The 22,412-nt window shown below is 44.3% G+C and overlaps 1 protein-coding gene across 2 annotated transcripts in view; it reads left to right on the top strand.

Annotated features, from left to right (window-relative positions):
* LOC144040693 (uncharacterized) overlaps nucleotides 1-22,412 on the top strand; it is an 88,471-nt gene that overhangs the window by 1,895 nt on the left and 64,164 nt on the right. For both annotated transcript variants that reach the window (XR_013289797.1, XM_077555094.1), the window contains exons 2-8: nucleotides 391-423; nucleotides 520-553; nucleotides 4,469-4,554; nucleotides 4,634-4,698; nucleotides 11,449-12,839; nucleotides 12,928-13,036; nucleotides 13,120-13,207. Coding sequence is in view for 1 of the 2 variants with exons in the window: in XM_077555094.1 (XP_077411220.1) it covers nucleotides 391-423; nucleotides 520-553; nucleotides 4,469-4,554; nucleotides 4,634-4,698; nucleotides 11,449-12,839; nucleotides 12,928-13,036; nucleotides 13,120-13,207 (1,806 nt within the window). In the remaining variant the exon portion in view is untranslated. The remainder of the gene's footprint in view (nucleotides 1-390; nucleotides 424-519; nucleotides 554-4,468; nucleotides 4,555-4,633; nucleotides 4,699-11,448; nucleotides 12,840-12,927; nucleotides 13,037-13,119; nucleotides 13,208-22,412) is intronic.

Raw genomic sequence — 22,412 nt, 5'->3', positions numbered from 1 at the left:
TATGACTACTATCAACGGCCGTTTTTCATTAAAAGGTTTGTTGGTGGGGGCATTGGGGAGGACAAATTTGGCGTGACAACCTCCCTCAATATGTGGGGCCAAACTGTCGTTTTTCATAGCGTTTTTTTTTTTTTTTTTGGAGTGGGGGTGTCGGAACATTCACGCATGATGTGAAGCTGTCTGGATTGATAATGTTGCAAAAAGCACGCACACTTGCACATTCACTCGTTGACACTAGTTTAGTGGATTGCTAACAGTCAGTCAGTCAGGTAATAATATAGAAACTTTTTTTTTATTTTACCAGTACAAGTGCTCTAAAGAAATGCTGTGTACTATGTGAAATTGAGTATCCTAATCACTTGTATTTAATATAATTGTCCTTTTTTGCAGTACCAAGGTACTGGAGGCAACCTCTCAATGATTGTAAGTAATAAAATGCCTACTAAATGCTGGCACAAGTTCTGTACCATTGTCATATGTTCAATTTTAATTGTGCTAATTGTTTTTATTCCTTTTCAGGATCATGAATGTGGAAATGCAGATAATGCAGCAGGTAGTAACTGTGCATTTATATCTTCTATATGATTTTCTGTTTGTGTGCATTTATATCTTCAATATGATTTTCTGTTTGTTTAGCACTTTATTAGGGCTCGAGCAGCTATCGCTGCGAGGCCCCTCTTGTTTTTGTAAGAATGCCGCCTTCAGCCTGAGTGACTGATATAACTCGACAGAGCTCGGCTCCAGCTGTGTTGATTGAGCTCAGCAGCAATGTATTTTAACTGCAGTTGCAGTATTGCGCCATTATGGCGGCGCTATATCAATAGCAGTGCACCGAAAAGACCTGAAGTACAGCGTTGTCTTCTTCTTTTTTTAAAAAAAAATATACAAAAACGATATTAAACCGAAGAAGAAACAGATCACGGAGCACCTGTTGCACACACCCATTTCATGGTTGCAAGGCAGGGGTGGCATACTCCAGCCATCGGCAAAGTAATAAAAACACAGTATATACAATAAACACAAGTGTTTTACAACAACGGTGAACTATAGTTACAATTTAATATGTAGTAGTGGATGAATTTTTAATGATTCAAGTAGGAAAAAAAAAATTGCGGGCCATCCACTTAAATAGGCGCTCCAGCCCGCCGCAGTCATGGCTCCAACTTCGGGTATGGCGGCTTTAGTGACTACAGGAAGCCTTCAGCTGTCCGGTGAGTGAGGACGACTAGCCACTGACTCTGAAGACGTGGCCAAAATGTGTGTTCCATTTGAGCAATCGTGGTGAGCTTCACGTGCCTGTAGCGAAATCATGACGGCAATGTTTCATCCACGGTGGAAATGCAAAGTGTTTCTAGTCTGTATATATATTGTGCATTTTTAGACAATGACGCTGGCTGGCTGTCTTGCTGGTAAACCTGGAAATACATTTTTCATCTATATGGGAAAGCTACCTGGCATCGGTAGCCGCCCATCATAGTCAGGTTGGTACCACCTCTGCCTCAATTTGAGCCTAATTAGATGGAAAACCTGCTCACAATTTTTTGTGTTCATCCCATGATTTTCTTTTTTTTGTGGAAAGCGCACGCATTGTGCAACATTTGCTTTCATTTAAAGACATGAGCAATATGCCCTGCATTGAAAAAAATTCTGAGCTAAATCTACTTAGAAAATGTAAGGCAGCTAATTGCATCAAATTATCAAGTAGTTACAAGGAAAAAAAAAACATGTTAAAACAAAGCAAGTTTTTAATTGACTAAAATCTAAATTTGCAAGTAAATGCTACTTGAGTTTATAGTTTTACTGGTCAATCTTATTATCTTTGGGATTGCTTACTTATAAGAGTTTTTAAATATGCTTTTATGAGTAGAAGCTACATACTTTTAAAAATGATCTATACTACTCATTTTCAAGTTGGATCTACTTTCTTTTTACATTGAATTGGCTAAATCCGATTTAATAGACATCTAATAATTGACAAACAGTACCTCACAATTATGATGAATTCAGTCCCCACCCCTCCCAACACACGCGCACACACGCACACACAAGAATCAGTGAACTAAATACAATTTAAATTTACATGAAATATTCAAAATGGCAATGAAACTTTGAGCCCTGCAACAGCTTACTTAAACTGCTTTAAACCTGTGCAAAATGTTCAAACAATAAAATATCCTGATTCTAAATCAGTTTTAACATAAACTTAATATTAATAGTTTGTGCTTAAATGCCATAATTAATTAATTTTGAAACAAAATTCAATGTAATTTGATATACAAACAAATTTGACTTACAAACAACCTCTTGGAACCCATTGTGTTCGAAAGTTGAGGACTACCTGTCTATATATTTATATAGCACCATGTATGTACTTATCCCCTCCTCAAATCATACTCAAAAGTATCAAAAGTCACATTGTTTTTCATTTTATGGACGAGAGTAACCATTGCCATATGGCAACGGGAATGAAGTACAAAACAATACAGGTATTGTGATAGTTGTTCTAATATTTTCAGTATAATTTGTGCATAAGTAGAGATGTGCACATACAGTGAGGATCGACCTGGTCTTTGGGACGGACATAGCCTATATCTTTTTATAGAAGTCGGGCCAGGTCTGGCCCCCTTGACGGCTGTGATTTTTTTCCCCCCTCGAAGGAGGAACAAAACTTGATGGTGAACGCGCGGATCAAATGCACTAAAACAATTAAAATAGGAATAAATATTTGAGAAGACAGTGGATTAAGTTTGTTTTTAAAGGAAGTGTACTGACATTATTTCTCAAAGGACTGTTTTGTTAGTGAAAGCCTGTTCAGAGCTGGATTTGCAACACATTTAAACATAATGGATCGGTCCCAACAGTGTGACACAACTGCAAACGGGAGGGATGCCTTTCTTCCTATCCTTGCTAATAAGAGATGTGCACCTTCTACCATATTACTGGTGTATTTTTAGTGCCTAAAGTGGGAGCTACATTTGTCGTGTGGAGGTTGTTTGGTTTGAAGAGGTCAGATATGATAAAGCAGACGGTGGTTGGATAATATGAAGAGGTTGCGTATTGTTTTGTGAAGATACAATCCGCGGTGGTTAATTTGCCGTGACTGGCGACTCGCCACCTAGTTGACATGACTTTTGGATGCTAACCGGCCGCTAAGTGGTCTCAAAGAGACGGCTTGCAGGTTGCGACCACGCAGTGGCCTAGATGTGCACATTTGTGTTATTCATAACCGCTTGTAAATGTCTACAAGCATTCACGGCAAATCGGAGACATTCACGGCAAAATAACGTTTGCGGGAAATTTGTCATTTCTCATGCAAATGATAATCGGCTGTCTGTAGGTATGGAGCGGCGGTCTTGGCTCTATAGCAAAATTGCTTTGTGGTTAAAAAGACTTGTTATCTCCTTGGGAGACACAACCTACTGTTGTCCAGAATTTACTTTGAATGTACTACAAACTTTTCCTTCCCACTTCTTGCTTCTTTGGAAATCATTACTTACTGTCTGTCATCCAATCTCAAACATAAAAATTACCAGCAAGAATTTTTTTTTGTTGTTGCCACAAACTGAGTTGTAATAATGATTTACTTGTGCCTTGTAAGCATGTCTCTTAGCTAATGCCATTTTCCGGAGTTTTTTAGCCAAACCAATGTTGTTTTGCACAATGCAATTACGGCAGTATTTTGTTATCCGTTCCTGCTCGGTCTCGGCCGGTGTCTCCGCAAAAAGGTGGAGTCCAAATAGGGTAGACAAAATGAATTACAGGAGGTCACATTGTAATTTGGCGTTTTATTTTCTTTTTTTTATTCACTTTCTCGTTCCATCTCCACATTCGAGTACATAGAGCTGCAACTCCATCCGCCGCTGTACCTTAATACAAGCCAACTAGCAACAAGGGTGAACCAGCCCAGCAATCAGAAATGTGCGTTGGCACAGCAAAATTTGCCCCGAAGGGTTGTCTTGAAGGAAAACGTTTCCGGAACTCGGTGCACACATAAGAACATTTTAAGTCTTTTAAATGTGCCTTATAGTCTTGAAAACACGGTAAATATTCTAGAAAACTTGGGCGGCGGCCAGTTTACTTGGGTGGCTCGCCTAAGTATTAACATGGTGTGGGAATGGCTGCTCTTATACACATGTCTCTTCAAAGGTGATGCTCGGATTGGACAGTCCAGGGTTTTGTGCACAATACTGCACATACACCATGATGGAGAATGAGTCAAAAAAGATTGTCTAGACGGTCTCCAGCGATAAGCGTCACTGCCAGAGAAACTCTGTTATGGAGAAGCACTGTTTCATGAAGCCATCGGTGAAGAGTTGACTGTCAATAAAGTCTGCACTGATGTGCACACTCAAATATCAGCGCTGTTTCGTACCTGATGTACATGATATCCCAAAAATAAAATACTGTATTATGTTTTTTATAACAATGATCATCATAAAATAATTGTGGCATTTGGTTCGTTTTATAGAAACAGGAGAATACAAAGACAGAGGAATAAAGCACTCCCTTGATATCTGGCATGGGGCTAAAGACCTCAGTAAAAGGATTGTGGCGGTATGTACTAGTTCAGCTGAAGTGTGTGTTTGTTTATATGATGTGTTGTAAACATGCCTTCATTTATCTGTGTAATTAGGCTGGGTGTCAAAAGGATTGTGCCTTACTACTGACCTGGAACCGGGACATCACCAATCACTTATGGTAATGCTGTAAAACAGTAGAAACTTATGGAGATTTCATGGTAGGTCAACATGAAATTAAAGTATTTTACGATGTTTTTTTGTTTTTTTTTTTTTTTTTTTTTTTGGGAGATCTCAGTATTGATCATTTGAAATGTCATCATCATTGTTCTCCCTTTTTTTTTTTTTTTTTGTTTTTTTTTTGTATGTGTGTTTGTGCGTGTGTGCGTGCGTGTGTGTGTGCGTGCGTGCGTGCGTGCGAAAAAAAATAAAAATAAATAAGAATTCCCATACCGTTCACCTAAACCGAACACTTCAAAATCCAGCCAGAGTCGTGGGGCCGCCAGGAGACCCAAAGGGGGACCAAAGAAAAGAAAGAAAAGCGAAGCCCAGCACCGACCAGACACCACCCACCGGGCCACTAACCTTCACCAACCCCAAAGACATCCAAACTCCAACAAATCAGGGAAACCTCAAGGTCCCAAAGGAGAAACTGAGGAAAGGTAGAAAGGACAGACGAAGCAGAGTGAGATCCACAGACCCCAGCCTCCACCGAATCAATGACCTGAGGGAGAAACAAGTTGTGTCTGAGTCTCGATAGATGCTGGTGTGGTGGATCTAGCATGCATGAAAATCTCCACCAAAGAGGGGAGCCGTCGACCCCCGCCAGGACAGAGCAAGCGCAACACCTCAGGGCCCCCCAGGCCGCGGCCGCGCCAAAGGACGACCCTCGGGCCCCGCAGGGGCCACCGGCCGGAGAGCAAACCCCGGAGCAGGAGCGCCCCCCACCCCAACGCGGCCCGCGCCCCCAACCCAACGCAGCAGGACGGGGCACTGCAGGCCCACCAGGCACCCCACCGGCCCACAACCCCCGCTCCCCCCGCGAACCCCCCCGCCCACCCACCCCCGCCACCCACCCCAACCCAGCCCCAATCGCCCCCAGGTCCCCAAATCCCCACACACCCTCCCCACCCCAGCACCCACCACCCCGGCACCCCCACCACCACCCCCCCACCAACCAAGCCGCCCCCGCCCCCCGCCCCCACCCCCACCAACCGACAGCCCCCCAGCCCCCGACCCCAGACCCCGGGGACACACCGCACCCAGGCATCCGCGCCGAAGAGGGGGCCGGGCAGCGGAGCGGAGAGGGCACCCGCGCCCACCCCACCACGCGGAGGGACGGAACACCAGGGGCAGAAGGGGAGATGGGGGCACCGGAGGACGGGCGGCATCCCCGAACCCCAGGCCCAGCGGGGAGAGGCCCCGGTCGTCACCCCAACGATCTAAGTGAAAAACTAACCCTGTTACTAAGTTCGCCAGCTCGCCGACTGGCGAACTCTACCCCTAAACCGTGTGTGTGACCCCACTCAGTGTATATACATAAGTGTGTGTGTGTGGTGCATTAAAATTGGGGGCAGGTGAACCGGAGCAGAGGGAAATGATATCCCCCCCTGCTCCGATCCATCCGCCCCCCAGGCATGTCAATGAGCGTATGTGGTGCATTAAAATAAATTAATGGGGGGGGGGGTGCACATGGACAGGCGACCGCAGCACTGCTTCATACCGCGGCCGCGCCCAAGTATTTTACGATGTTAAGAAAAAACATAAAAATCGTAATATAATAATGTATGTTATTGTAGGACTTATGTACCGGAGTTATACAGTACGTCACTAGTGTGCATCAGTGGTTACTGAGTACCTGTCATCATGACCCATTGGAGGATAATGGGAACAAGCAGCTGATTCCAATCGGCTGTGTTGCACACCAGCAGCTACGTGAATTAGTCTAGGATTCATGCTGGCTGAAGACTGTCAAGAAATACTGTCAAGAAATACCTGTCTTTCAGGTATGTGTCCCGTTACATTGCAATGCTACTTTATACTAAATTATGGAATTTTGAGTATTTATACATCAAAACTGTGTTTCCCCATTTAGGTCAACAGCAGAGTTGGAGTCATTTCATAACAACATCTTGATGTATGCCGGAAAGAGATTTGTCTTCAAGGCAAGAATCTATTTGGCGACCCTGGATTACAACCATCCCCTGGGCTGAGCACTCAAGAGGAAGAGGGATGGCACAGTACAGTATATCAATTTTAAGATTTTACATAAAACTTCTTTGGAGTAACAATGCTTGGTCCACATTTTTATAATGCACAATTTATAATACAGATGTTCTCTATTTGTGTACTGTGTACTCACTTAGATGTTGTCTTCTCATCACCCCCCAAGAAAAGGCATAATCTACAGCAAAAGGACCAAGTTGTGGAAACTGTACACACACAAAGTCAAAAAGGACTACAAGTACATCGCTGACCTCCAAGCAGTTGTACTCCGCTCAAGGCTTTCATCCCAGGGAGGGATGGCAGAAAGTCACCCTTTCAGACCCGAGGACCCCAACTATACAAGAGCTAGAGCATCAACAAGTCAGCAGAGGGCTATGTAAGTTTCTAGTATGCAGATGACATGCTCTGTCATATTATTATTATAATTTTTTTTAATTTATTTTACTTCGGGTAGACACAGTGATCCATCAATGCTGTTAGTAACTAGGTATATGTGGGTCTGAAAAAAGCACTAAACATAATCCTATTCGTTCCTAAAATGCATTATGTTTATTTTCTGCAGGGAAACCGTCTGAATGAAGAAGGCCCCCACCGCCTCTACCACTATTCGTTCCTAAAATGCATTATTTTCTTTCCTGCAGGGAAACTGTCTGAATGAAGGCCCCCACAGCCTCTACCACTTGACCCATCCAAACAGTTACATGTATAGTAATTATAACACCAAATGTAAATAGCATACACTCTAAAGGTTTTACACTGAATAAAGCTCTGTAGTAACTTTGCATTTAATTCTTATTTATGCATATATTGTCATATTACCTAAATGTGATGTACAGATGTCTTACAACGTACATAAAAGCTTCAGCGTCATCCCAAATGGCAAAATGCTCAAATATTTTTAATTTGGGAAAAGTTTATATAAAATTGAGTAGTTAACTCTTTCACTGCCAGACGTTTTCAGAAACGGGATGTCGCCAGTGCCAGACGATTTAAGCATTTTGACTGATCTTTCAAGGTCCACAGAAAATGTTGTGTTTGGACTATGGAAACACACATACTACCAAGTTAAAGATTGAACTCTCATCTTTCATTAGAAAAAAAAAGTTTGTTTCTACCTTATTCCGTTCTTCAGTAATCAACAATAGAAAATGGTTAGTTTCACCAAAATGCACTGTTTTGAAACAAAAAGCGGAGAAAAAGAGCTTTTTGTGAAACGATGTTATTTCATGCACTCTAGTGAATTGTACACTTCTTTTTGTCCATGAATGATGCCACAAACACCTAAACAGTGCTTTACTTCTGTAAAACACTTACCACCAACAATGAAAAAGTGTTTTTAGATTGCAAAATACGTTTATTTCCTTTCAACAGTGTAACAATTTGACAAAACAATTTCGCAAACTATTTACAAATGTGTGCAACTGTGGTACCATCATCATCATCGATGATGATCATCGTCGTCATCAATGTGCTCTTTAGCGTTGGTCGATGCTTTTCGTCTTTGAAAAAAACTGCTCGAGCGTGAGCTGCTTGCAACCGGTCGCCATGTTCTCTTCCCTTCCCCAGCCATTGTCCCCTCTAGCTCCGCCTCACGTCTTCTACTGACGCCTACCCAATCTTGTCAAAAGAGAGTCATTGCTGCCATCTAGGGGCCAAAAATAGTCATTAGGCTAACTAGATCTGCTTGAAACTTTCACCACAGCTGGCCAAGGCTTTCCTCCACCCGTTTCAAAAAAAATAAAAATTGGATGACGTCTTTTAACGTCATTGGCGGCCCTCCGTAGGTTTTTACTTGACGCCTTTTAACGTCCATGGCAGTGAAAGAGTTAATAAGGTTTATAATGCATATATTAAATTAATTAGAAAAATATTCCAACAAACTTTTTATTGCACACATAGTCCAAAAATAATTCACAGTAAATATTGAGGCATTATCTATATTGCACAATTAAAAACACGCACAGTACAAAAATAATTCACAGTAAATTTTGAGGTATTATCTATTGCACAATTTAAAAAAAGAAAGTATATGTATGAGTTTACACTCAAACGACATAATTACCATATGGTTCAGGGAAACAGTCTTGAATTTTCCATACACAACAACTTGGTATGACAACTCTATTGCTTGGGTCCAGCACTCCAAACGACAAACTGGCGATAGGCAGCATACCAAAATTGCCTATTGCTTTCTCCAGTTCTGCTCGTATTGACCTTTTGCACGTGACGTCACAGCCCTCATTGGAAACGCCCCCTACGGGACGCTGGACGGCAAAAGACCCACTTGCCTGTATTGTAACCATTGAATTGTGTACATCGTAAAGTCCTTTATCTAATCGATTATCTTATAAAAGGGTCATATCTTGCTGTGCGGTCGGTTGTACAGACAGACAAAGGAGTAAACCAAATGTTGCTTTTTATCGCATACCTACTAATGAAGACAAAGGACGTCGATTGATAGCAGCAATCAACAGAAGTACTGGCAGCCCACAAAGTATTCACGGATTTGCAGCGATCATTTTTTGCGAGTTTAGTAGATAAATGCTGTAATTAGTAGATAAATGTGCATACATTTTACTAGTAAACGTACACTCTAACAAAGATTGAAACAGAGGTGTCGAATTGCGTGTTTCAAATCACATTAACGAGCCAGATAGTTAGCGTCCACTCCAACTGCAAGGACATACAGCTTAGTTTTGAAATGTACCTTCTTTAAAACTATTAAGTGCATTTGACTGTTTAATAATGGGGGATTTCATCTTTGAGTTTTTCACTCTGGAGTCATATTCATGAAATTACTGCATAGCTTGCCACTACAGTCATTTGTTTCATGCTAGTAAACATAGTAACATAACATCATCACAGCGTTTCAATATAGAACGGACTATGTAAAAATAAGTCAGTTAGCATGATAAACAAGTTTTACCTTTGCATTACGAGGTATATTGCCCCCCGGTGTGAGCGTAGCATCTCGTCCCAGAGATTCAGCCAGCGACAAGCTTTTGAATCGGCCCCGGTGTAAAGAGAAGAGACGGCATACTACATAATGATATAGGTCGTGCGCTGTGAATTCCGGCAAAGTCGGCGATTTGATTAACTTGGTAAAAACAGCAAGCAACAGAAGGTAAGGGGCTGTTTTCAAACTAGCGATCTCCAACTTAATTAAATATTGCGCTCTTTGAGTCCCAACTAAATGTGCAATTTCGACTGACAGGCGAACTTTTGTCTTTGAAGTAGTAGATTCCATGGCTCTTTGGGCAATAATAACTTTTAATTTGTAAAATAGCAGTTGCTAAGTCACTAAGTCGCTCCGGGTCACGTCCACTTCCATTCAACAATCATTTCCTTCCGCCGTCCATCAGGGCAGTCACGTGATCACGTGACGTTGGTGCAAATGTTCAATATCATTCCAGAGTCGTCTGGCAAGTCGCAGTACACCATCTTCAAGTATAAACATGTCCATGTGTGGCATCAACAACACAGTGTTGAGGTTTTTGTCCACAGCATTTCCTCTCCAGAAGCGTGGACATCTCTCTGCATTTCCCACATTCACACCAGCTCAGTGGTTGTGGGTATCGAGTTTCTACTGGAGTTGCATTAGAGGTGTCCAGGGGGTCAAAAATCAGACTGGGCTCACGGTTGAGGCACCACTCAAGCAGCACTTGACATTGTTCACGTCTTAGACTCTGAATCCTAGCCTGTAAGACAAACCTAAATCAAAATCAGCATTTATGGGTTTATCAGTATCTAATTGTGTTCACCAGTGGAAAAACCTAATGTGTACTGAAATGTCATTGTGTCAAATTGGCTCATTCAATCACATTCATCAATACATTATGTGCGTGCGCTCGCTCTCTCTCTCTCTAGCATTACAACTTGGCCAGATAATATTACAATAACTGCCTTTAATTGCAATCAGATGTACATGTAACTATCAAACACGTACATGTAAGAAAGGATAACATATAGGTCTACTAAATATACCCGGTCACTTGCAGTCCTCTGGGCCTGGAGATTTTAGACTCTTGCTATGTGGTCCTGAGACAAATTGTTCAATAAACCGCCTCGTCCTCTGGCTCTCGGTCTCCCTCGACCTCTGGTGCGCCAAGCTCCTCTCACACCTCTGCCTCCCCTACGGATATTTCCTCGGGATGTAACCGTAGTTGGCTCGTATTTAATCAGAAGCCTCATGGGTCTCACCTTCGAGGCTCTAACAACATACAAAATAAAGCAAAAATGCGACAATCGTTATGCTGTCTATGTACTGACAAAAATATAATTACTACAGAGCAAAAACGAATGTAAATCCAAGTTTTCGGTAAAGCTAACTTGTATGTTAGCATGACAACATTAGATGCTATAGCTAGTTGTAGACAGTCACAATAATAGCATAGCTACATGAGCATTTCTAAATACATTGAAGCGATTTTTAGTAACAACTGTAGATAGTTACCATAGAAGAGTCTGACACGTTAGAGGCAAAAAAGTCATAGCTGCAGCAATGAATCAGACCACTGGTTGTAAACAAATACACGAGACTCCAGCACAAGTTTCCAGAGGAAGCATTTCTTGCGTAAAAAGCAAGGAGGGGGGTTGTTCTTACGCATGTGCACTATTGAGAAAACCACAAACGGCCATTGGGACTCTTGTTCGTCACATGATCCTCTCTAGTACCTCTAATGAGTGTCTTTCTTCCCCCTTCTAGTTCTGATGATCTTTGTCCAGAACCTCAGCTGCAGGAAGACTTCTCAGTGCCACCCCTCATTTTCAAAACAGGCCCACTTCAAGGAAGTACACGTAGTGACGCAACAGTTGAAGCCCAAGAAGGGACCCCCAACTTTGTGGATACATGCTTCCTTCACCACGATCCCCCTACCACAGAATTAACACATACTCCTTTAGATTGCCTGGAGTGTCCTAAAGATGTTCCTCACAGTGCCACGCTCCTCTCTATCCCCCTGACCGAGAAACACCACGGCCAGTCACTATCTATTACACATCACAGGCCCACACAAAACCAGCTGCATACTATGCATACTACGCATGTGCACGTTGCGCACAACCAGTCACTTTCTGTCCCAGACCAGATTCCCGCCCACAGCAAATCAACTCCTGTTTCACCTCAGAGCAGGCATTCACTTCCTGTCCCATCTCAGAACCCCTCACACAGTCAGGCACTTTCTGACCTAGGTCAGAGCCCTTCCCACAGCCAGTCACTTCCTGACCTGGATCAGAGCCCCATCCACAGCAGGTCACTTACTGTCCAAGATCACAACCCAGCCTACAGCCACCCACTTTCTCTCCTGGCTCACAGACCTTCCCAAAGCAAAACACCCCTTTTACCTCAGAATGAGCATTTACTGCCTGTCTCATCTCTGCGCCCTGCTCATAGCCAGTCACTTTTTGTCCCATCTCAGAGTCCTTCTAGCTGCCAGTCACTTTTTGTCCAATCTCAAAACCCCACCCACAGCCAGTCACTTCCTATTCCAGCTTGCAAACCCGCCGATAACCAGTCACTTGCTGTCACATCTCTGAGCCCCACCCGCAGTCATTCATTTTGTATGCCATCTCGAAACCCCACCCAGTGCCACACACATCCTCTCTCATCTCGGATTTCTACCCACAGCCAGTCACTTCTTGTCTCATCCCAGGGCCCTACTCATACCACTACCCAATCACCATCAAGTGTCAGGAAAGAAATGCCATATGATTTCAGCACATGGACTCATTTAACATTTGAAAATTGTAAATCTAGCCTAGCAACAGCCCAAACCAACACCCTGTGCCCAGCCAAAGCCTCTGCCACTCCTACGTTAAGCCCCTCCCACCCAGACCCATTATTGCTCACCTCCGTGACCTTCACCAGCAGTGTCTCCTCCTCCCATCTCTACTCACCGCTATGCTACTCCTCTGCAACCTCCCTTCCAAACTCAAACCCTAACACTTCAGATTTTGTGATATTATCAGTCCCGACATGCACAACCATACCACCACTATCTCCACTAAGCCCACCACCTGCAGCGTTAACCCTGACTCCTGCTCAGCTTCTGGGCTCTGATGATGAAGAGCAAGAAGACCCTTCAGATTACTGCACAGGTGACTTTTTCATCCAGGAATCTTTACCTCTATGTGAACATCAACTGGATACAGTATGTGTGTGACTGTTCTAGTCCTTGTGTTCCAGGTGGTTACTATCCGGTCACCATCGGGGACCTCTTTAATGGGCGGTACCACGTGGTCCGCAAACTTGGCTGGGGACATTTCTCTACCGTCTGGCTCTGCTGGGACCTGCAGTACGACTGTGCAGTTCGTCTGTTTTTTTCTACGTCTGCCCGCTGTAATGTTCTCTGACCACATGCCTTCCCTTTGTTGTCAGGAAAAAACGCTTTGTGGCATTGAAGGTGGTGAAGAGCGCGCCCCATTACACAGAGACTGCACTAGATGAGATCAAACTACTCAGATGTGTGAGTATCAAGCCTTGGACCATCACATCCTGCACTTTGTCGTGCACAAAGCCCTAAACCTTGTCTTGCACCTACTCCTGCACGTTGTACTGCATGTACTGCATGTCTGGGAAATAATACTGCACTTAGTCCTACATTGCCCTATTACCCCGATTAGGGGTGAAAAGAGTCCTGGAGTAATTCAAGTAGCCCTATTTGAAAAAAAAAAAGTGAGAGTTTGTTTTTCCTGCTTTTGAGTACCTGCTAATTTTTTTGTGCAGAATGATGTCCATGGGTATGCATCGTAGGGGAAGACAGTCAATCTATGCATGACGATAACATGCGGTGTGAAGTCCAACTTCAAAACTAGAGCCGCGAGCAGTTATAAAGGGCCCTTACAGCCCGGGTAACTTTGGGATACTGGCACTATACTGTCTCAGCTTTGTTCGGACAGTCAGCTAACCTCATCTTCAACATCAAGACTCTGAAGACGTTGCTCTGGTCCACAGGTTTAATGTCGAAGAAAAAGGCGAAACTGAAACAACAGTATGAAGCAATATCGCTTTTCACTTACAAAGTAGATGTTAAAATAAAAACACCTTAAATGTACATCCATCGATCCATCGATCCATCCATCATCTTCCGCTTTGGGTCGCCGGGACAGCAGCTTTAGCAGGGAAGCCCAGACTTCCCTCTCCCCAGCCACTTCAACCAGCTCCTCTGATGGGATCACAAGGTGTTCCCAGGCCAGCCAAGAGACATAGTCTCTTCAGCGTGTCCTAGGTCGTCCTTGGGACCTCTCATCGGTGGGACATGCCCGGAACACCTTTCCAGGGAGGCGTCCAGGAGGCCCGGACACCCTGCAGAGGAAACTCATTTCGGCCGCTTGTATCCTAATCTTATTCTTTCGGTCACGACCCACAGCTCGTGACCATAGGTGAGGGTAGGAACGTAGATCGACTGGTAAATCGAGAGCTTTGCCTTTCTAACTCAGCTCCTTCTTCACCACAACGGACTGATACAGAGTCTAAATCACTGCAGACGCTGCACCGAAGCTGTTGATCTCCCGCTCCAACCTACCCTCACTCGTGAACACGACCCCAAGATACTTGAACTCCTCCACTTGGGGCAGGATCTCTGGAGAGGGCACGCCACCCATTTCCAACTTAGGATCTTGGTCTCGGATTTGGAGGTGGTGCTCTTCGTCACAACCGCTTCACACTTGGCTGGGAACTGCTCTAGTGAGTGTTGAAGATCACGGCTTGAAGAAGCCAACGGCACCACATCATCTGCAAAAAGCAGAGATGCAATGTTGAGGCCACCAAACCGGACCTCCTCAACGCCTTGGCTGCGCCTAGAAATTCTGTCCGTAAAAGTTATTAACAGAATCGGTGACTGAGGGCAACCTTGGCGGAGTACAACCCTCACTGGGAACTAATTTGCCTTACTGCCGGTACTTCCTGTACGGCAATGCGGAACAAACTCTGACATCCGTCGTACAGGGACCGAAAAGCCCGTATCAGGGGGCTCGGTACTCCGTACTCCCGAAGCACCCCCCACAGAACTCCCTGACGGACACGGTCAAACACCTTCTCCAAGTCCACAAAGCACATGTGGACTGGTTGGGCGAACTCCCATGCACCCTTGAGGATCCTGCCTAGGGTGTAGAGCTGGTCCACTGTTCCACAGCCGGGGAGAAAACCACACTGTTCTTCCTGAATCCAAGATTTGACTTCCCGACAGAGGTCTTTGAAGTATTCTCCCCACCGATTCACGACGTCCGAAGTTAAGGTCAGTAGCACCCATCTCCACTATACACAGTGTTAATGGTGCACTGCTTTCCTCTCCTGAGACGCCGGATGGTGGACCAGAATTTCTTCGAAGCCGTCCGGAAGTCATTTTCCATGGCTTCACCGAACTCCTCCCTTGTCCGAGTTTTTGCCTCAGCGACCGCCAAAGCTGCATTCTGCTTGGCCAGCAGGGACCTGCCGGCAGGTAGCTGCCCTTCTTGAGTCCCGCAGGCCAAAAAAGCTCGATAGGACTCCTCCTTCAGCTTGACGGCATCCCTTACCGCAAGTGTCCACCAGCGGGTTCGAGGATTGCCACCACGACAGGCACCAACCACCTTACGGCCACAGCTCCGATCAGCCGCCTCAATAATGGAGGCGTGGAACATGGTCCACTTGGACTTAATGTCCCCCGCCTCCCTCGTACAAGGGAGAAGCTCTGCCGGAGATGGGTATCGAAACTTTCTGCCAGACGTTGTCAGCAAACCATCACAATACGTTTGGATCTGCCAGGTCGGACCAGCATCTTAACCCCGCCATCGGAGCCAACACACCACCAGGTGGTGATCCTCTCCTGAGATGCCGGATGGTGGACAAGAATTTCTTCGAAGCCGTCCGGAAGTCATTTTCCATGGCTTCACCGAACTCCTCCCTTGTCCGAGTTTTTGCCTCAGCGACCGCCAAAGCTGCATTCCGCTTGGCCAGCAGGTACCTGCCGGCAGGTAGCTGCCCTTCTTGAGTCCCGCAGGCCAAAAAAGCCCGATAGGACTCCTCCTTCAGCTTGACGGCATCCCTTACGGGTTGGAGGATTGCTGCCACGACAGGCACCAACCACCTTTCGGCGCGGAACATGGTCCACTCGGACTCAATGTCCCCCGCCTCCACTGGGACAAGGGAGGGGTTCTGCTGGAGGTGGGTGTTGAAAGTCTTTCTGACAGGGGATTCTGCCAGACGTTCCGAGCAGACCCTCACAATACGTACGTTTCGGTCTGCCAGGTCGGACCAGCATCTAACCCCCGCCGTCGGTCTCAATACACCACCAGGTGGTGATCAGTTGACAGCCCCGCCCCTCTCTTCATCCAAGTGTCCAACACATGTGGGCGCAAATTAGAGGACACAACTACAAAGTCGATCATTGAACTGCGGCCTAGGGTGTGCTGGTGCCAAGTGCACATATGTTAGAACATGGTGTTTGTTATGGACAATTCGTGACCAGCACAGAAGTCCAATAACAAAACACCACGGGTTCTGATTGGGGGGGGGGCCGTTCCTCGCAATCATGCTCCCCCAGGTCTCACTGTCATTGCCCACGTGAGTGTTGAAGTCCCCTAGCAGAACGAGGGAGTCCCCAGAGGGAGCCCTCTCCAGCACACCCTCCAAGGACTCCAGAAAGGATGGGTACTCTGAGCTGCTGTTTGGTGCATAAGCACAAACAACAGTCAGGACCCGTCTCCCCACCCGAAGGCACAGCGGGGCTACCCTCTTGTCCACCGGGTTAAACCCCAACATAAAAGCGCCTATCCGGGGGTCAATAAGTATGCTCCAGAGTGGAAGAGAATCCACCCCTCTCGAGAGGATTGGTACCAGAACCCAATCTGTGTGTGGAGGTGAGTCCGACTATATCTAGTTGGAACTTCTCGGCCTCACACACCAGCTTGGGCTCCTTGCCTGCCAGCGAGGTGCCATTCCATGTCCCCCAGAGCTAGCTTTTGTAGCCGGGGGTCGGACCGCCAAGGTCCCCACCATTGGCTGCCAACCAGCTCACTGTGCACCCGACCCCTTTGGCCCCTCTCACAGGTGGTGAGCCCATGGGAAGGGGGACCCACGTTGCTTTTTCGGGCTCTGCCGGGCCCCATGGGTATAGGCCCGGCCACCAGACGCGCGCCTTCGAGTCCCGCCTACAGGCCTGTCTCCTGAGGGGGGCCCCGGTGACCAGCGCTTGGGCAAGGGAAACCGCGATCCAAAATTACGGAGGATCTAAAATGTACAGATTATATGAATTACTTATTCACAAATGGACTAAACAATTAAACATTACCTCAACCACTACAGTAATGACATTAGGCTAACGCAATTAGCAAGTGCTAGCATAAAGTTAAACGCTTATACAAAGATCACCTAATAAACATATATTCAAATAATAATGCCACAGAAATGTGTATGAACAACAATACAAAATTATACATACCCATGATGCTACCAAAGACATTACAGACGCTCCCCTACTTACGAACATTCGAGTTACAAACAACGGTACATACGAACATTTCTGCGCGTACAGTATGTCGAAAAATGTTCGGAAAGAAATGCTGTAAGTTAGATTTTGTATTGCGCGTAGTGCTTCTTTCCGCCGCTAATACCGACGATTGCCGCTGTGAGAGCTCATTGGAGGCTGAGCAACGTGGCGAGGAGGAGGAGGAAGAAACGCCGGTCCCCATGAAGCAGGAAATAACTTTTGAAGACCATTCCAGCGACGACGAAGAATCTCTCATGATATAAAATCCTCCTCTTCCTCCTCCTCCTTCATCTCCTTAAGCATCGAGTACATCTTCCAAAAGTAAGTTAAACTTCATTTTATTTATCTTATTACGTACATGTACATACTGTGTGTGTGTCTTTCGCTCTCTCTCTCTAACATACGTAGTACAGTACTGTACGTATTCTCTCCATTTTATTAAAAGTTTTTTTCAGTACAAACCAATGCAGGTTACTTGTACAAGCCTTAAACATACTTATATAAACCTTCAATATACTTATATAGGCTTTAAACATAAATTATAATACAAAATATGGCACTGAAGCAACTTACGAACAAATTCACCTTACGAACGATCGTCCGGAACGTAACTTGTTCGTAAGGTGGGGAGCGTCTGTATATGTACTGTATGTGTATTGTGCTGGATTGGACTTTCTCTCTCTCACGTTTTTCTTACCGACGATCTATCTCCTAAACTTCCTGTTTCCGCCAATGCAATTTCGTGTTCGATGACGTCACTTCCTGTTGCGAACTACTACGTTTTTTTGTTTTTGTTTTACAATGAAATCAAGAGTTATGTAGTAAAATAATATTCTTAACTATTTATACAATTACTTACTTATTTTAAACTACTACTTAAAAAAAACCTTACCTTTAAATCACAAACAGAACAGGCACATTGGAATTATTATTATTTTTTTAATGGAACAATAAACCTTAACATATTGATTTTTTTAAAGCTCAATGTGTTTTCGTGAATGATAAGACCCTCAAAAATCAGCATCCTTTAATTGTGTTTGACAATGAGTTGCCATGAAAAATTCCACAGTTTGTGTTTCATTACCATAAAGGTCTGAACACAATTCTGAGCAAATATGAGGATGATTTGATCAACCTGCTAGAAGAAAAACATCAATGAGCAAATATGAGGTTGATATGATTAACCCGTTAACATAAAAGAAAATACGTACTTTCTTCTACGAATAGGTGGTACTACCGCTATGATGAAAAATAGTTCATAGATGTCTTAAGGCCTACACTGTCATCAAATATGTGCACTTTTCAGAAGATAAGATCATTTGGGTCAAGTTAAAGCAGCATTTATTGTCAAGGTCGATCATCATAATCTGCGGCAATGTAATGGCCACTCCCTTTACTGAAAAGCCACAATAGTCATTTTGAAGCATGGTCAACATTTTAAGGCTTTTTTTGACAAATTTTGAACTAGATCTGTTGAACGGGCTCGGTGGAGCATATAAAAATGTAAAAAAACAAAACAAAACAATTCTTGTCACCACTAGGTGGCGATATATTTATAACTGTATACTGTTATATAGGTACTTTTAGATTGTGACATACATTTGAAATTTGCGATTTTCTGGAGCATGTACACGTGAGTTATGAAGCATTTCCTCTTTCATGGCGAAGGAAGAATTTAATTCCCTGTCCCTGCCATAAAGTATTTTGAAAAATAATGATTTTTTTCACGTGTTGTTGATCCAGGTCTTGACATGGTCCAGGCAAATTTTGAAGTAAATCGGATGATGAGAAGTGGGCAAAAAAATGCCCCCTGTAAATTTGCAAAAATTGGACATTCAAAAATCTATCTCACTTCCTGTTCATTTTAGCATATGGCTCCAAGAGACTGTGGGTCATGATCAACATCTTAAGGCTTTTCTGACAAATTTTGAACTGTACCTGTTAAACGGGCTATGCGTAGCATATAAAATTGTAAAAAAAAAAAAAGCAAAACATTTCTTGTCAACACTAGTTGGAAATTTAGGATTTACTGAAGCATGAACACGCGAGTTATTAAGCGTTACCTCTTTTGTGGCAAAGGAAATAATACCCAATACCTTTCTATTGCCTTAATCGCTTAATCCTCACAAGGGTCGCGGGGGTTCTGGAGCCTATGCCAGCTAGCTTCTGGCAGTAGGCGGGGTACACCCTAAACTGGTTGTCAGCCAATCACAGGGCATACAGAGATGAACAACCATCCACACTCACAAGCACACCTAGGGACAATTCAGAATGTTCAATCCACCTGTCATCATCTTTGGAATGTGGGAGGAAACCAGAGTACCTGGAGAAAACCAACACGGGCACAGGGAGAAAATGCAAACTCCACCAGGATGGCCGAAGCACGGACTCAATCTCACATCCTCTGCATTGGGAGACGGATGTGCTAACCAGTCAGCCACAGTGCCGCCTCATAGTTTTAATATTAATACACATATAATATACATAGTATATTAATTAAGTACAAATGAATACTTTCTTCCAGATGAGGCAGGAACATAGGGTGACCTACAACAGTGGAGGTAGGAGTACACAGGTAGGATACATCTTGTGTAGACGGTGTAATCTGAAGGAGATCAGCGACTGCAAAGTAGTGGTAGGTGAATGTAGCCAGACAGCATAGGATGGTAGTGTGTAGGATGACTCTGGTGGTGAGGAAGACAAAGACAGCAAAGGCAGAACAGAGGACGAAATGGTGGAAACTGAAAAAGGAAGAGTGTTGTATGACTTTCTGGAGGGAATTAAGACATGCTCTGGATGGTCAGGAGGTGTTTCCAGATGAGTGGACAACTACCGCAAATGTGATCAAGGAGACAGGTAGGACAGTCCTTGTGTCATCTGGATGGGAAGGAGATAAGGAGACTTGGTGGAGAATGAGGAAGTGCAGAAGTGGATCCAGAGAAAGAAGTTAGCTAAGAAGAAGTGGGACACTGAGAGGATTAAGGAAAGTAGACAGGAGTACAGGGAAATGCAGCGTAAGGTAAAAGTAGTGGCAAAGGCCAAACAAGGGGCTTACGATGACTTGTTTGCTAGGTTGGACAGTCTATACAGGTTGGCAAGGCAAAGAAACAGAGATGGGATGGACGTGCATCAGGTTATGGTAATAAAGGCTAGGGATGGAAGTGTGTTGACAGATGCCAGTAGTGTGATGGGAAGATGGAAAGAGTACTTTAAAGAGTTGATGAATGAGGAAAATGAGAGAGAGCAAATAATAGAAGAGGTGACTGTTGTGGACCAGGAAGTAGCAAAGATTAGTAAGGATGAAGTGAGAAGGGCATTGAAGAGGATGAAGAAAAGGCACTCAGGCCTGATGATATACCTGTGGAGGTATGGGAGTGTCTAGGAGAGGTAGCAGTAGATTTTCTGACTGGGTTGTTCAACAGGATCTTAGATCGTGAGAAGATGCCTGAGGAATGGAGAAGTGGGCTGGTGCCCATTTTTAAGAACAAGGGAGACGTGCAGAGTTGTGGCAACTACAGAGGAATAAAGCTGATGAGACGCACAATGAAGCTATGTGAAAGAGTAGTTGAAGCTAGACTGAGGGCAGAGGTGAACATTTGTGAGCAGCAGTATGATTTCATGCCAAAAAAAGAGAACCACAGATGTAGTTGCTTTCAGAATGTTGATAGAGAAGTACAGAGAAGGTCAAAAGGAGCTACACTGTGTCTTTGTAGATCTGGAGAAAGCTTATGACAGGGTGTCCAGAGAGGAATTGCGGTTTTGTATGAGTTAGTCTGGAGTGACAGAGAATTATGTTCAAGTGGTGCAGGACATGTATGAGGACTGTAAGACAGTGGTGATGTGTGCTGTCGGTGTGACAGAGGAGTTCAAAGTGGAAGTGGGACTACATCAAAGATCAGCTCTGAGCCCCTTCTTGTTCACTATGGTAATGGACAGGATGACAGACGAGGTTAGACAGGAATCTCCATGGACTATGATGTTTGCTGATGACATTGTGATCTGTAGTGAGAACAGGGAACATGTGGAGAAGAAGCTAGAAGCGTGGAGGTTTGCCCTGGAAAGGAGGGGAATGAAGGTTAGCCATAGCAAGACGGAGTATCTGTGTGTGAATGGGAGGGACCCAAGTGAAAAAGTGAGGTTGCAGGGAGAAGAGACCAAGAAGGTGGAGGAGTTTACGTATTTAGGGTCAACAGTCCAGAGCAATGGAGAGTGTGGAAAAGAAGTGATGAAGCGTGTGCAGGCAGGCTGGAACGGGTGGAGAAAAGTGTCAGGTTTGAAGTGTGATAAAAGAGTTTCAGCTAAATTGAAAGGAAAGGTTTATAAAACTGTGGTGAGACCAGTGATATGTTGTTTGGTCTGTAGACAGTGCCACTGAGGAAAAGACAGGAGGCAGAGCTGGAGGTGGCAGAGATGAAGATACTGAGGTTCACGCTGGGAGTGGACAAGTTGGATAGAATCAGGAATGAGTACATCAGAGGGACAGCACATGTTAGAGGCTTTGGCGATAAAGTCAGAGTGGCCAGACTGAAATGGTTGACATGTCCAGAGAGATAGTGAGTATATTGGCAGAAGGATGCTGAGTTTCCAAACGCCAGGCAGGAGGTCTAGAGGAAGGCCAAAGAGGAGGTTTATGGATGTAGTTAAAGAGGACATGAAGGTAGTTGGTGTGAGAGCAGGGGATGCAGAGGACAGGGTTAGATGGAGGCAACTGATTCACTGTGGCGACCCCTGAAGAGAAAAAACGAAAGGAAAAGAAGAATTAAGTGCAAAAAATTATTAGCATCTTAAACTGCTGATGTACAAGCCATAATGTATTAGATTTTTTTTAAAGGGTAGTAAGCATAAAATAAATAAAAAGCTAACTCCGAAACCTGAACATTTATCTTTTTTTTTAATATTCAATATTTACTTGATTAAATTGTAAATTGTATTGTTTAGATTCCGGCTAAAATATGGACCTGTTATAGATGGGTGAATTTTAGAATTTAGAATTAGACAAGGCCGTTCATGACCAATTTAGATTTGATGTTAAATTCGATCTTTTTATGGACTTGTCCACATTACAAAAACAAATGCGACATCTAATGTGAACGCAACATGCTCGTGATGCACAAAGAGCACACGGTGAGTGGCATACACCCAAAACAGCGACTTCAAGTTGCAGTGTTCACGAAAGTAAATATTGTCCCGACTCGCAACGTTT

Source organism: Vanacampus margaritifer, chromosome 1 (assembly GCF_051991255.1).
Source record: "Vanacampus margaritifer isolate UIUO_Vmar chromosome 1, RoL_Vmar_1.0, whole genome shotgun sequence".
NCBI lineage: Eukaryota > Metazoa > Chordata > Actinopteri > Syngnathiformes > Syngnathidae > Vanacampus > Vanacampus margaritifer.
The sequence above is the reverse complement of the archived record's forward strand: the minus strand, read 5'-3'. Positions and strand labels throughout refer to the sequence as shown.